Genomic DNA, 15933 nt, shown 5'->3' with positions numbered 1-15933 from the left:
TGTAGCTCATAATTACAACTCATAGTATAACAATAGATAAAACTTAAGAATATATTGTGCTTTTTTATAACTGTACAGTAATTAATCTAAATATTATTCTTGTTTTTGACAATTTAATATATAGTAAATAGACGTAGTTTAGTGTTTGAAGCTAGAATAACATTTCAACTTATTTATCAAAATAATTTAAAGTAAAAAACATTTATAAGTTTTTTTAGTTTTAAATTGAAATACCGAAATAAAATAAAAGGTTATCGTCGTATGTACTTGTTTTTGTTTTTATAACAGATTTCTTAGGTTCTGTGGTTTGGTTTTCACAATAAATTAGAAAAAGCAAAGATGTAAGTTGTTTTAGTTAACAGTAGTATGTTTTATATAACAAATTTTACGTACTTTCTATCTTATACTTTTTCAATACCAAATGTTAATTAGAAGTAAAAAAAAAGTGTATCAAACTTACAATAGAAAAAGGAGTTAAAGGTAAATTGCTATTTTTATTTTATAAGTTTTATAAATCAAAAAAATTATTTCGAAGTTCTGCTTGTGAAGCTATTTTTAAACATAAAACATAACATTATTAAAAAAAAAATGTTTCTCATTATGTTGAGTTAGAAGTAAAAACTAAATAGTGAGTTAAGTTTTAGTTTTTAGTTTAGAAATTATGTTTTCAGTTTTTTTGCAAAAAAAAATTAGAAAACATACGCTTTTAGTGAAATTGTTGAAGCACTTCTAGTTGTACTTCTAAAGTACTATTTTATTGAAAAGTTTACACTAATCTTTAGTTTTTTATTGGTATCTATCTTTATACTTAGTTATACACTTTTCAGTAAAGCAATAAAAACTGTATGCTAAATTTTCGTCAACTAATTTGAAGTACTTGTCAAGTTTTTCTCATGTCAATTAAAACAACTTTTAAGTTTATATACGTCATAAATCTCTTCAGACGGTAATCAAGTATTATTTGTCCGAAACATTTCTGTAGTAAAACAACATTTGTTTCTCCCTTTTCGATTTATACACAGTTGTGCCAAACAAAACTTTATACTAGTTAAAAATTATATCATACTTTTATCTAAACATTTATAGATGTACTTACCTCAATAAAGTTATTAATAGTTAACAAATTGCTTTAAACAGAATTCAGAAAAAGGTTGCAGTGTAACTTTACTATTGTTTTGAATTGTTAAATTTTGCGAAATTAAAAACTTGTTTTACAGTTTGTTTAAATTTTAGAAATATTTTAAAATCTTATATACTATAACAGTTTAATTGTAGATGATCATTCTTATATTGAAGTGTTTTTTAACAATCATATTGTACAAAAATTTTACAGCCATAACTTTCAGTTCGATTTCAACATAGTACTAAAATGCATGCAAAAAATTTTTCGAAATTATTTAAGTATTAATTTTTACATAAGTTAAGCACTTTTATTTTATGTTAGATATTAATTAACAACCAAAAACTAAGTTTAAAATAAATTTTGAATTATTTTACCATTTAAATAATTAAAACATTTATTTTACTTTGTTGTTTTGATTTACAAGTAGTATTAATAATTTCTTTATATTACAAGGATTTTACAAGTTTACCAAAAAAGTTCTCAATTAAGTTTAATTTGACTAGTAACAAAAAATTTTAGGATATTTTTTGTTAGTGTATTAAATTATTTGTTTATTCTTTTGTTGTACAAATTTTTAGAAGTTTCTAAATAGCAATTTAGGTAATCACAATGAAAAAATGTATGTTTTATTTATCACTAACTAAACAACAAAAACTAAAAAGCAGGTAATGTAAATCAATAATGAGAAAAGAGAAAAAAAGTTTTTTAGTTGACGAGAGAAATCGAAAAAAAAAGGTATTGCATTTTGAATTGTTTTACCATCAGTTTTTAGCTGCAGTAAAACAGATTGTAAACATCTATTTTTAATAAAAAATGACTTAAAGGTTGTATTGATATTATTACGCTGCTTTAAAGTTATAACTGTTTTTTTTTGTTTAAACGTTTATTTTGTTAGACAGTAGTTTTTTTTTTGGTTGGCATTTTTTTATCAGCCCATAAGTTTACACTTTGGTTGTTAATAAAAATTGACGAAAAAAAGGGTAAATTTAAGTAAAAAGAAATTTTTTTTAGCATTTCTTTATGATGTTCAAAAAAGTTAAAAAAACTAAGTAAATATATTTTAATTTAAAGTATTGTTTAATTAGTTTGAACTGTGGTTTTAGAGTTTTATTTCTAACCTTAAATAAGTGTCATAGTAGGAAGTTATTGTTGATTAAAAACAAAAAAAAACATTATCATAGCTAAATAATATTAAAAGTAATTTAAAATCAAAGTATCTTCTAAATCTAGCTGGTTTAATAGTTTCCAGCTTAAAATCAGCTTACTAAAAACACTCGATACACATCAAGTATTAATCAGCATCAATACAAAATACACAACCCTCTAATGATGATTTCAGACAAACTTAAAGGTCTAAAATGTTTTGCTAATTGAAGTTCAAACCGGAAGTAATTACTTTTCAAATGAAACTAGAAACTAATAATTGTTTCTGCTTATTGATTTTATTACCTAGGACTCTTTTTTATTTGAAGAAAGAGTGAGTTAAGTTAACTTTGAAAAAATCAGCTAAACTTAATTAACACGTTACTTGAAACAATTTTAAAGATAAAAATGACGGATATATTTTTGAAAGTATGGTTTAGTTTTTTTTAGTTACGATATGAACTTTGTAAATATTTGTATATAAAACTTTTAATACTTTACTGAAAGTAACCTTATGGAAAGCTTTATGTTTTAAATATTTAAAAGAGCTAATTTAACTTTGTACATTGTTTGTTACTTAAAAAGTAAACAAATATACCTTAAATTAATATAAAAAGTCTAAGTGTTTAAGTTTACTTTTTAAAATAGAAACCATTTGACTTTTAAAACAAAGTTGTATATATTCTTTATAACAAGCACTAGTTAAAACAAAAACAAAAGTTTTTAAACTTTCTAAACAAATACAAGTGTTTATTATATGTTTTACACAATTCGTTTTTAAAAATAATAAAAAACAAACTAATTTTTTATATAAACATTAAAATCTTGTTTGTAAAAACATAACAATATATGAACACTTCAAGCTTATTTATAAATTAAACATAGTTGTTAATTGTGCATAAAACTATTTTTAAAATATTAAAAGAAGTTATGCACCTTAAAATTATTTTTTAACCGGTTTAAATGAAATTAAAAAAGTATTAGATTATGCAATATTAATTTTTTTGCTATAACTTTATAAGTTTAGAAACTTTTACATCAAAATTCTTTTCATTAAAAATTTTTTATGAAATTTAACTGCATAAAACAAAAACATTTAGTCATTTTTGTTATCAAGATACAATAAGTATTAGAAATATTGTAATTCAGTTTTATGAAAGAAAGTCTTCATTTAAATTATTCAAGAAAAACAACAGAAGTATCGACTGTGAGTGTAAAGAAAAACTATTTGAAATGAGTACTTTTAAAGACAAAAAGTCTGTTGTTTAGTTTACTTTTTTAGTATTACTTTTCTTATAATAATTAATATTTTTTTTTTGGTTTAATGAACTTAGTTCATTTAGTTTTAATATGCTTAAATTTTTAAAAAGTTTTACTAGTATAAAATAATCGTTTTTTAATAATTTTGTTTGAAAGTATAAAGTTTGATTTATGTTATATTTTTATTTTAATTTATATTCAGTCTAAAAATAGTTCAAATAGTAACCTTTTTCACCAATTTAAAACAATTGAAAAGCAACGTTAGTTGATTAAGTGCACTTAGCATTATTTTTTTGATTGTCTGTACAAGTTAAACCTCCCTTAAGTACTCATGAGATTGAGTATGCACAAAAGGCTTTTGAAATCACGCTTTATAACTTGTATTGTTAGATTCAGTTCTTTAAGTAGTGTTGTTTTAAACGAACATTATTTTAGTCTGTTTTATTTATTTTTGTCTTGAACATTAGTTTATTAAGTAATATACTTGTTACTATAGTAAAAAATTCACCTGTAGATTATTTAAAACTCATATTTTAGTATATGTTCATGAGATTTTGTATAATTTTTACTTTTAGTATTTTTCATGGTTTCAAGTATATTCGAAAACGAATATAACTACTTAATATTTAGAAAAGTAGTTCACATTTTTTTAAAATTTCACATAATTTATTTTTATTGTACTACATATAGTGAAAAACAATTTAATAAGCAAATTAACTTACTACAAATTTGAGCTAACATTTACAGACGAAAAAAAGGTTAACAAAACAAGAAAATTAAGTTTGTTTTTTTAATAAATGCTTGTGACAATTCAAAAGTTACAACTTTTCAGAGAATTTTAAAGTAAAAAAAAAACAAATTAACTGAAAATTATACCGGAACTAAAAACTTAACAAATGCTACAGAAACTTTTTGTTTTTGTTCTATTGATTTCTTTCCTTTGGAGTGTTGCAAAAAGTAAGTTTGTTTTGTTTACGTTCAAATCAATAAAAAGGAAAAACTTGCAAAAAAATATGCTTTTAACACGTTTTACAACAATAAGCTTTTCGGAAAAAGACTGCTTCGTTTAAAATAATTTTTAAGCACTTTTATGTAATTAAATATTTAAAACAATCGATTTTACCGTCTGTATTAAGAATAAATAGCTGATTAAGTATACGTTAGGGATAATAAAATATTAAATTAAATCATCTTAAAAAAAGGTGAAAATTTAATAGTTTACTAGAGAGTATTAGAAGATCTCCTTGTCTATCTTGAATTTAAATTTAAGTATTGTGTATAAATATAAGTAAATTAACTTTTAAGAGAAAATGAAAACTTAAAATTAAAGAAAAAATAAGTGTAGTAAGTTTTAATTGAACATACTAAGTTTTCAAGTAAAATTTAAACTATATCCTATAACTTAACCGTTCATTTAAAAACCTTAAACTATTTATATATGTTTATATATAATTTTATTTAGGTAAAGAAATAATCAGAACAAAGACTATTTGTGAAGAAGATTTACAAGCAGAAATGAGATGTCCATTTAATAAAAAGATTAAACTAACAAATGTGTTTTATGGAAGAGATAACAAATATATTTGTGCTGCAAATTCAATTGAAAAACAAGAAAATATAAATTGTAAATTATACAATGCAATTGATTATTTCAAAACGTAAGTTTCCATAAACAAATTAATAATTTTATTTTGTTATAAAATTATTTAAAAAACATATCTGGACTCAAAAAGGTGAATTTTGTTTAAAAGTTTGTACATCAACGTTCTTATAGATAAATATTTTAGAAGCGTTTGGCTAAATGAATAAAAACATTTATTACAAAATTACAATAAATTAATTTCGCAGAAAACAGTAGCTACTTATAAATTTAGCGCTTTCAAGCCTACTAAGCACATTAAACTCAATAAACTTTTCAATTTAATGATAAATTATTTATGATATTGGCAGCTACTATTGCAGTTTGTTTAGAAGTTACAGCTAGCTTGTTTAGTTGGAATTGTTTCATTGTGAGTCATCTAATTCTCATTAGCTAACAAACTATAACAGGATTGGTTTTAGTTGATCTAATAGAGAACACGAGTTTGTTAATTAGCAGAGTTGTTGTGAATCAATATTTACTACGATTAGGAAAGCTTAAAATATTCAAATTACAAGAAAAACAGCTACTTTAATGTTTTAGCCTGTTAATAATTTACTAATGTTCTTCTCTAAGACTTTTAAATGTTTTAAAAAAGTCACAAAAACTAAGATAATAAAATTTAAATTATATCAAACAATTTTTTTTTCTAATTTACAAAAAAAAAATTTAGTTTAAACATTAATAAATAAATGCTACTCTAAATACTAGTTTTAACTGAATTATAATATCAAAAATTATCATTCGATAATGATAATGCAACAACATTTTACTTAGATTAACTCTGAAGTTTTTATTGCATTTTAGTACTCCTTAACCACGCTACAAGTTTTTGGTTTAAAAAAGAACTCTGTATAGACTTTTAAACAAGAATAGCTCAAACTAAATAAAGTGTTTTGTAATGTTAATTCAGCCATTAGATATAAACAATTTTTAAAAGCGCATATTTTTTCATGTAAGTTAAAAATAAATGATAACTTAAAAACCAATAAAAACAAATATGTAAGTACAACTAAGACTAACACTGTAAAATAACACTGTAAACTGATTACAAACAAATTAAACAAGTTTGGATATTTTAAAGCAATAAAATGAGATTTTTTTAAACTTCTAGAATAAATAGTCAAACTATATTTTTATTCTTTAGTTTCATATTGTTATATTTATTTCTAATCTTTGAAAATATTCAGAGCAAACAACCAAAGTTCGTTTACATTTCAATCTTCTTCAAATTTCTTCAATGAAGATCCATGTCCGGAAACTTATAAATATTTGAGAATTACTTACCAGTGTGTCAATCATAGTGAGTTTTGTAAAAAACGTTTTATGATTAGCTATTAGTTTTTTTCTCATAAATATTTGAAAGTTGTTCAATGACTTTCTTCATACAGAAAGTAAATTAGCATAAAACTTTAAGACAATTTTCAACTTTTGTAAATTTTATAGAAGATATTACGTCACTGTCAGTAAATTTTGTATTTTTTTGACAGTATGTCTCTCGTTGGTAACCATTCTACTTTGCAACTGTTAGATTTATTAAACTTTAACAACGTTTTTTTGTTTTAGCTGTAATTCGACAACTATCTAATAGTTTTTAAAACAAACAATATATTCTAATAGTACTTTTTTTGAGTTATATTGAACTTTGATGCCTTAGAATTTAGTTCATTAAATCAAATTTAGTTTTCGATTGTCCTGGTAAGTTTAATGGTGTGAAAAGAATGAAAACTTTTGAAATAAACGACCCATCTGATACAACTAATTGGTGGAGCAAAGATCCAATGAAGGAAAATTCTGACATCTATTATCATATTGACAATCAACCTTTCGTTAAAGTAAGAAAATTTATAATTAGTTAAATTTCACCTTTGTATCTGACTTTTTGCAAAACCTTTCAACTTTTTTTTTGCTACTTGGTTAATAAGAAGCTTAAAACCAAAGTATACTTGATTACTAAATTTATGTTTTATTTAGATTTTTCGAAAAAATATTTATGGTTAACGTTTTAAACAGAGTTTTACGAACGAGATGAATTTCATCAAAGGAGATTACCAGGAGATACATGATTTAAAAGTTTCAATTAAATCAAATTATTTTGCTGTATATAATGGATATCTGTATTACTATAAAGTTTGTTTATTAGTCCATACTGGTCTTTTTACTCAAAGTTAAACCTCTGTACTTAGACAATTTTGTTTCACTTAATTTAAACTGTTACACGTAGTGATTTAAAAAAATACATAACTTTATATTTGAGTACAAAAAACATTAAAGTTTTAAGCTAAAATTTAACTCGTCAAAGCAAACGAACTATTAAATTGAATAACAAAACAGCCAAACCAACGTAAAGTAGCAAAATACAAGATGTCATTCTCTCAAGAACAAACAAATACAAAAATTGAAGATAACCAATTGGAAATCAACGATTTATTGATTTCCACTGATGAAAATGGTTTATGGATAAGTTATTATTTGGATGACAAACAAGTTATTATCTTAAAAGTAGATGAAGAGTTAAATATAGTGGTTAGTTAAATCACTGAGATAGTTATTTTAATTATATATCTTATTTTATTGAAAAATTTAAACTTTACATGATAAATTGTTTTACAATTTAAACATCATCCCTCTAAGGATATATAAGACTTACAAATTTTTTGAACTCTATACAAGAACTGTTTTAAGAATAGATATTACTAAAGATGTTTGTATAATGTGCAATCAAACTGTCAAACAGAAACGCTATGAAACTGGAATAAAAACTGAATCAACCGATAGAATAATTATTTGTGGAATATTATACGTTATGACGTCACAAAACAAATTAACTACCTACAACACAAACGATTTGACTTTAAAATCAATAACTACGTCGTCAAAAATACCTTCTCATACGCAGTACAACCCAAGGGATAGACTATTATACGGATGGATTGATAAAAACCCTGTTTACTACTTGATTGAGTTTGGAGACTTTGAATCTAAAAACGGTAAGTAAACTTTAAGTTTAAGAAGTTGTAAACTTTTAATTGTAAATTTAATAATATGCAAGTAAAGCTTTAGCTTATTTAAACTTGATTTCAGAAAACAAAGAAGTAACTGCAATGCCAGTAGTAACCACTATACCAGTTACTAATAATCAAGTGATAGAAACTTGTCCTCAACAAGCAGTAGATGGTTTAATTTGGCCACAAACCGAAGTAGGACTGACAAGAACTGTTAACTGTGGTAATGGTAAAAGTAAGTTGATGTTTATAATTATTTAAAAAATTAGTTTGTGTATCTTAATCCATATAATCCTTGAAAAGTAATTTATAAAACATGGTTTTCTAAAAAATAAAATCAAAACAGCCGCTACTTACTTATGTACCATTGATGAATCTACAAATACACCTAAATGGTCAAATGGTCCTGATTTGACTGATTGTTATTTATCTCTTGACTATTTGATACAACAACTGAATGCAGGTTTGTATAAGTTTAGTTACAATAAACATTTGAAGTTTAAAAAAAATGCTTCTATATATATAAAGATAAATTTTTAAATAAATTCTTATTTAGGTGACTACAAATTGTTAAAAAAGCTGTTTGCTTATGTTAAAACACAAAAATTAACACCAAACGAAGTTCTTGAAGTTTTTGAGCTTTTAAAGAGTGTGATAGGTGTTGAAAACATCGATAAAAGCAACTTTCAAGTTAGTTTTGATACATTTTCTCATCACTTAAAACTTTTTTACGACATGTCAGCATATTAATTTCTTTCAAAAAACTCCCTTATGTGTTGTTATTTTTTAGTGTAACATTAAAGTTTAGAGTTTTTTTTAAATTATGTGAAACAAAATTTAATCTTTTTTTCTTATCGATAGATAAAGCTTTGGTTTTGTTTTAAACAGTATATTTTTTAGTAATTTGCATTAAGTAAAACAACAAGGTTTTCTAGTTTTGTGTTGTCTAATATTATCAGCTGTGTGAATTTTGAAAACTAAAGATTTTTATCTAAAAAAATAATTATGCTTAAAAATAAAGGCTAAAGTAAATTGTCTTGTAAAAACATTGCATAATATATAATTTATTTTTTTTTACCGATAAAATTGCTGTTGTTATTTTTGTATAATATTTGTTTCATCAGAAAGTTTAAGGTTTATATGAGTTTTTATTTTTATTTCTTATAACTGTCTCTAAAAATTTTCTTTTATCTATAAGTAAGTAATAAATATAAGTAAAAACAAATGTTTCTATCAAATTATTTTTAAACAAATATATCTCAATCTGAACTTTATAGTTCTACTAACATTATGATTTGTTTATTGTTTATTATGAAGTTAAAATTATAAAAAAAAATTAATTTGCACAGTATTTATCGAAAATATTTGACAAGTTGTTGGACAAATCTTTATTAGAAACATTGAATAATCAATTGGCTATTAATTCCAAAAACAGTATAATCTCCAAAATATTTAACATTGTAAAAAGTATATCAGTTTCGAATCTCATAGACAGCTACAAAAGTTTGTTTTCACTTTTAATATTTTCAACTGATTATTAAATCATAAAATATGTGTATTTTAGACAACAAAATTATCTTAGTTTCAACATTTTCGATTTTGTTTTTTATTGTCAAATTAAAAGCCGACTGTTACTTTAAACTATATATAGTTGTCATAATATTTTATGTTTTATTTAATTTATTTTATATAATCTTAAGCTTTTTTTGCAAAAACATTTATTGTTTGTCTTTGAGCTATATAAAGTTAGTCATAATCGTTAACACTACCTTACACTATTCTAAGAAACTAATAAAAAAATTTCTTTTAATGACAGTTCATATTATTCAATACTAATATTATTAATCATCTTAAACAGACTTGAAACTTCAAAATTTTTACGTAATACAAACTCCCTACAACTATAAAATCGATTATGACGTAGTAATTCCAATAAAGAATTCACATGAAGAAGACAAAAGTGAAATTAAAATTCATTTACCGATACAAAAATCTGTCACATTTAAAAGTTTGTTTAGTTTTACTGAGTTTTAAAGTTTGCCCATATAGTCAATAAATTTAATTTTATATCTCGTTCAGTTAGAGTGCACGTATAGTGATAAACTTAAAGTTTAATACTTTGTTACAGAAAAATCAAACTTTGAAGTAATTAGAATAAAAAATATTGGCAAACTCAGTTTGAACTTACATACAAACAAAACAACAAGTTTAAGTTCTGATATTGTATCTGTATCTTTTGATGGCATTTCAGAAATAGACCTTGAAAACGCTATTTATGTTGTTTTTCAGAATTTAAAAGTAAGTCAATTGTGTAACTAGTAAAGTATAAATAACAGTCTAATTTTAAAGCTTTTCATAGTTTAATGTAAGAAATTAATTTAAATATAAAACAATTATGGGTTATACTTTCTGTTAAAACTTGCTTAAAATTGTAGGACAAAAAGCATCACTCGAGTCAAAGGTGTGGAGTTTGGGACATTAAGGAAAAGTAAGTGTTCAATTTAGTTACTTGTTCTAGTTAAAATAAAGGTAAAATGCCGAAATTTATTCAGATATTGGACAAGTAAAAACAGCGAGTTAATAAAATCCAACTCTACTCACACTATATGCAGTTTTAATAAAATATCTACATATGCATTATTAACTGATGACAGTACTGCATATGAAGCTAATTTGCTTTCATTTGAAACCTCCCAGTTGACAATACTGAATGTTCTTTTATCTATGTCTTCATTTTTCTTGTGTGCAATTTCGACAACTTACATAGTGTTCAGGTGACCTCTTGAGATGTTATTTAGGAACTTTATAAATATTTTTATTAATTCTTTCTGATCAAACTAATAAAATGTATAATACCAGATTTAGTGTTATGTTATTGGTAATACGAAAGAACATTCATTTCAGCTGTAAAGCTATTTAATTACATTTAATTTTACAGTAAAACATTGTTTATGAATTATTAGTGTAGCTTAAGACTGTTAAATGTAACTGTAATATTAACAAATCGTTTGATTTTTGATAAAAAAAATTATTTGACCTAAATTCGATCTTATATAACTTTTACAGAAGTCTGAGAAATAAGTCGACAATAATAACAACTAACTTTTGTTTGATGACTGCAATTAGCAATATTTCGCTGTTGATATACTTAAATCAGCAATTGAATGACAATACTGTATACATTATTTCAAATGTATTACGCTTCAGTGTATTATCGAGCTCATTTTGGATATTTGTTATGACAGCATATTTGCTCAATAAAGTGTACAGTTTTTTCGCCTTGAAATCTAAACGAGCTATTACGATTTGCCATGTGATTGTTTACTGTAAGTTAAAAATTTTTTTTATTTTTTTTTTATATTAAGGTTTACATTAGATTCAAATTACAATAAAAGTTATAACATATAAATTTTTAAGTTATTTGTTTTCGATGTTACTTAAACTAATCTATTAACCAGAGCAACTTTAAATTTAATAACTAGCATTAGAAAAAACTATTTTTATAATCAAAGAACCAATATGTAAAAGTAGTTAGTTAAATGTGAATATTTAAGATTAAATAAAAAAGACAAAGTAACTGTTTAATTAAGTATTTAAATTATTTATTTAAAAAGTATCACATTTAAACTGTTTTTTTTTGCAGCACAAAACTTTATTTGAGTCTACAAACTTATAGAAAACTAACTTTTGTCACAGTAAACTCGTAATATTTTACTTTGATCCTTTTTATGGTCTTGCGGTTAAAAATAAGCAATAAAACTCTTCTTTGATACGAACAAATAGGAAATGTTTAAAGAGATTTTTTCTCAATAAATATTAAAAAGAATTTTTTTAAACATTTTGAGTTTCAGCAATAAAATCCTTAAGATCAAAAGAAAACTAGTTTTTACAAAATATTCTGCACTACTTAATTCTTTTGAGTAGTTTTTAGTATATTAAAAAGTAGATTAGTTTTTATAAAAACAGAATTATAAAACTTCTACTTATTAGGAATACAGTAAATTCATTTACATGTAAACTTTATCTATCACAGGTTTAATAACCGGACTTATTATAGCAGAATATTTGATTGAAGAAGATTCTGATAAAAGAAGTTTGTTACCGTATAATGAGTTTTCTTATACGATAGTTATTACAACATTTGCACTTTCAGCATTTTTCTCACTAGCTTTCCTGGCTGCATCTGTAGTAAGACTTCGGAATAAAATGAGCAAAAACGACAATATAAAAAATAGATTGTGTCACAGACTAACAAAATCAAGCTTTGAACCTTTAAAGTTTGTATTTAGTTTGTTGTTTTAGTTTTGATTAAGAAAGCCTGACTAAGCTATTAGACACTAACATTAATAATTACTAAGTTTATTACACATACTAAAAACTTTGTACTTTATTAAAACAGAACACAGTTACTGAAATCTGTACCAGTTGTTATACTAAACATACTAACATGGACATTATATTTTATTTGGAATACAAACTGTTCTCATGCATTTGGATACTTATTTGCTGCATTTAATCTAGTATTTGGACTTTCCTTATTTGTACTTCATTTTATTATCGACACAAAAGTTAGCTTTTACTCTGCTTTATTTAATACATGTTCCTTTTATTTGTTGTTGGATTTTATCATCAAAACACTTAAGTGGCAGTTTTAAAGGGAAAAGTTGTATCTGTAATAATATTTACTAATAAAAATTTCAGGCTGGCAGAGAATGGGTTGGACTTTTTAACAAGTTGATTTGTTGTAAAAGAAACGATGTGATTGGAAAACCTTACATCAGTAAAAGTTTTTCTTACTCTACTGGATATGAAGATAAAAACAAAAAAGTTGCTTCTAAAATAACTGTAAGCATGGTTTATTTAGATTAATGAAAATTTGAGAATTGAAAAAAAAAATGTTTAAAAATTAAAAACATTCTCTGTTTTTTAAGTTTAAATAAAACAAACTTAGTTTTATTATTTACGCATATAAAATAATTTTAAATTAGCCCTCAGTTGTAATATAGTATTTGATTTAAAATGAGTAATTGATTTCTAGGCGGGATCTTGTCATAATCTCAACAATCAAAACAAAATTTATATAAACCATATAAAAGACAGTGGAATTTATACAGAAGATGAAAAATCTTCGTATGAGCTTGAAAGCATGATTCAAAGAAATCAGGCACATCTTATTGAGAGTAAGTATTTCTATAAAACTGGCCATATAAAAAAACAGCAATGTTGTTGAAACGTTCTTCTAACAAAGTTTATTTTCGTTAAGTTTTGACTAATCATTTGACTAATTTTATTAAAATGTATGAAAAAAACCAAATATCAATCAAGAAGTCAAAGAAAATTTTTTTCAAAACTATATTCAGTCTTAATAAGTTTTTCGTTTAAACTTTTCATTTTCTATCTTAACTAAGCCTATAAATTTCCTAATTTAGTTACTCATGTACACAATTTTTAGGTTCTAACCAAAAATCAAGCGGTTACAATTCCAGGTGCCAATCCAGCAACTGTGACGAAGAAAACTTATTACGTCACAATCAAAGTTTATTAGCTCAAACGAGTAGTTTAGAAGCGCGTAGAAACTCTTCAGTAAAGTACGATTTGCTTAACAGGGGATTTTATAAAAGCCACAACTACGATCGGGTCGAACCCTATCACGTTACTGAACTCGTTATGACGTCATCAAGACCAAATACGTCACAATCAGTAGACGAAAACGATTTAGAAGTTGAAAAGTGTTTGTTTTATGAAAGAAGTAAACACAAGTTCAACTCTTTGCAACTAAAAACAAGCTCAAATTTTTCTGAAAGCAAGTCTTATAAAAACAAACTTAATAATTCTGATATATATAACAAGGAAAGAGTTTATGAAGAAATAGAACCGATTGGTGTAAATGAAGACATAATGCTTTAGATATGAAAAGTTATTTACTTAAATTTTTAATAGTTATAAAATTTGTATTTGTTATAACTTTTTGTTAGAGTTTTTAAATTTAATCCATGTATTTTACCTGTAAGTAACCTTTAGGACTTTTGAAATTTCTTTTTTCAATACATTAAGTAAACTTTGAGCTGTAATTTTAAAATAATCAATGTTTTCATAGCTTTATTTTTAATCTCCAAGCTAATATAGTTTTAGTTGTTTTTGTGCAAACACTTAAGGTTTCTTTTAATGAGATTATTGTTATGCTTAAAACATTTTCACGTCTCTTCAAAGTAACATTGCAATCATAATGCGTTTTTGCTGCATTTAAAACATATCTTTTTAACAGTTGACCTGTTAAGTGTTTAAATTATCTAACTTTTCAAGATTTTACACAGTTAACTTTTACCTTTACTTATTTGTTATTGAACATAAAAGTTCTAAAGTGTTTTATATGTGTTAAAATTTATATAAGAAAGAAAAAAAAAGATACTAAGTGAGAAATTTTCTAAACTGTTCTTAAAAGTTTAAAACTTAAAACCTAAAACATTAACTCTAACTTTAAGTATTTTTATGTTTTACAGTAATGAAAAAATCGGATGCAAAATTTAAAATGAATTTTTTAATTTTTTATCTTCTTTATCGTTATAAATGAAAGTTATTAAAAATTTGTGTCAGTTGAACTGAAAATAAACTAATAAAAAAATTCAAAGCATTTTCTATGCAAAGAAAGTCTGTTATACATTTATGGAAAACATTTTATGTAATATAAAACACCAAAGCAATTTACACATAAATAAGTAATTTAAATCAGTTGAAACACATTTTAGCTCATTAATATTAAAGATAATACAAAAATTGTTACTTAAATGTAGTTTAATTAAACATTATTGTCTAAAAATTTTTTAGTGATGCTACAAACAGCTTAGAGTTATTCATTCTTTAACAACTAAAAAACCACTTCTCAAAAATCAGTAGTTTATTATTTAACCCAAATTCAATAATAATAATATAATTTTAATTCATATTTTTAAACCAAAAAAACTAGTTTCCTGAAAAAAATTGTTTATATAAGCGACATGTAAATATAAAAAGAGAATTTTGAACTTGAACATCATAAAATTAATCTGACTGAAATTGAAAGCGTCATGTAAAACCAACAACAAAAAAAAGTTTTTGTGTTATATTTGTTTTGACAATAAGAAAACACCTTATATTAATTTATTGGATCCAAATTGCAACTGAAATTCTGACATATAATAAAACATTACATTTGAAGTTTTAATTTTGTGTTGTATGAAAATTATTTAACCGTCAAAAAGTTTCAACGGTAAATTTTAATCAGATCAAACGTTGTTACGCCACAATGAGGTTTTAACAATGGAAATAAATCAATCAATATTCCACGTGTGTCTAATTTTAGTAGCTTGTGCTATATTTCTCCCATTTTTATTAAAGATATATATAAATAAAATAAAGCGGAATTTGTGGAAAAGTCGTTTATTTTATGGTGCCATAAAATTGTTTTTTGATGATAAAGTCTTTATAGTTTTTAATATATCAATTCGTACGAATTATTGTGAAGAAAATGGAAGAATATTTAAGAACACTTTCTTTCTACAAAACATAAGTAGTGCATAATAAAAAATTAACTTAATTTAAATTAGTTAAATTATTTATTCGATTAATTATAGTGAAATGTTTTAGTATATTCGTATGTTAATGAATATTTATGCTTAGTTTTACACCAATTGTTAAATAGATATTTTGAAAAAGTTTCGAAACAATTATGTTTAAAAACTTAAACTGTTACCGTTTTAATGTTTTTTATAACGCATTTTAAGAAA

At 23.8% G+C, this 15933-nt stretch overlaps 1 protein-coding gene across 1 annotated transcript; it reads left to right on the top strand.

The window, feature by feature from the left end:
* The first annotated feature begins 5049 nt into the window (after window positions 1-5049).
* LOC145843847 (adhesion G protein-coupled receptor L3-like) lies at window positions 5050-14300 on the top strand. Its single transcript, XM_082951093.1, has 20 exons — window positions 5050-5184; window positions 6356-6468; window positions 6849-7000; window positions 7179-7295; window positions 7500-7691; window positions 7903-8155; window positions 8250-8405; window positions 8517-8633; window positions 8727-8860; window positions 9520-9673; window positions 10029-10178; window positions 10299-10468; window positions 10606-10658; window positions 10723-10944; window positions 11237-11496; window positions 12204-12447; window positions 12570-12738; window positions 12872-13015; window positions 13209-13350; window positions 13623-14300. Exons 3-20 carry the CDS (start codon window positions 6887-6889, stop codon window positions 14075-14077), a joined length of 3246 nt encoding a protein of 1081 aa, XP_082807219.1. The 5' UTR covers window positions 5050-5184; window positions 6356-6468; window positions 6849-6886; the 3' UTR covers window positions 14078-14300.
* The last annotated feature ends 1633 nt before the right edge of the window (window positions 14301-15933 follow it).

This window comes from Thalia democratica, chromosome 1, assembly GCF_965202585.1.
Source record: "Thalia democratica chromosome 1, ktThaDemo2.hap1.1, whole genome shotgun sequence".
NCBI classification, from domain to species: Eukaryota; Metazoa; Chordata; class Thaliacea; order Salpida; family Salpidae; genus Thalia; species Thalia democratica.
This window is presented reverse-complemented; position numbering and strand designations above follow the sequence as displayed.

What these genes read in the sequence shown, in the direction of transcription:
- LOC145843847 (XM_082951093.1), top strand. Translation starts at nt 6,887, where the DNA reads ATGAAAACTTTTGAAATAAACGACCCATCTGATACAACTAATTGGTGG. An exon ending in TTGCCATGTGATTGTTTACT is followed by an intron (nt 11,497 to 12,203) that starts GTAAGTTAAAAA and finishes TATCTATCACAG; the next exon opens with GTTTAATAACCGGACTTATT. An exon ending in TCAGGCACATCTTATTGAGA is followed by an intron (nt 13,351 to 13,622) that starts GTAAGTATTTCT and finishes CACAATTTTTAG; the next exon opens with GTTCTAACCAAAAATCAAGC.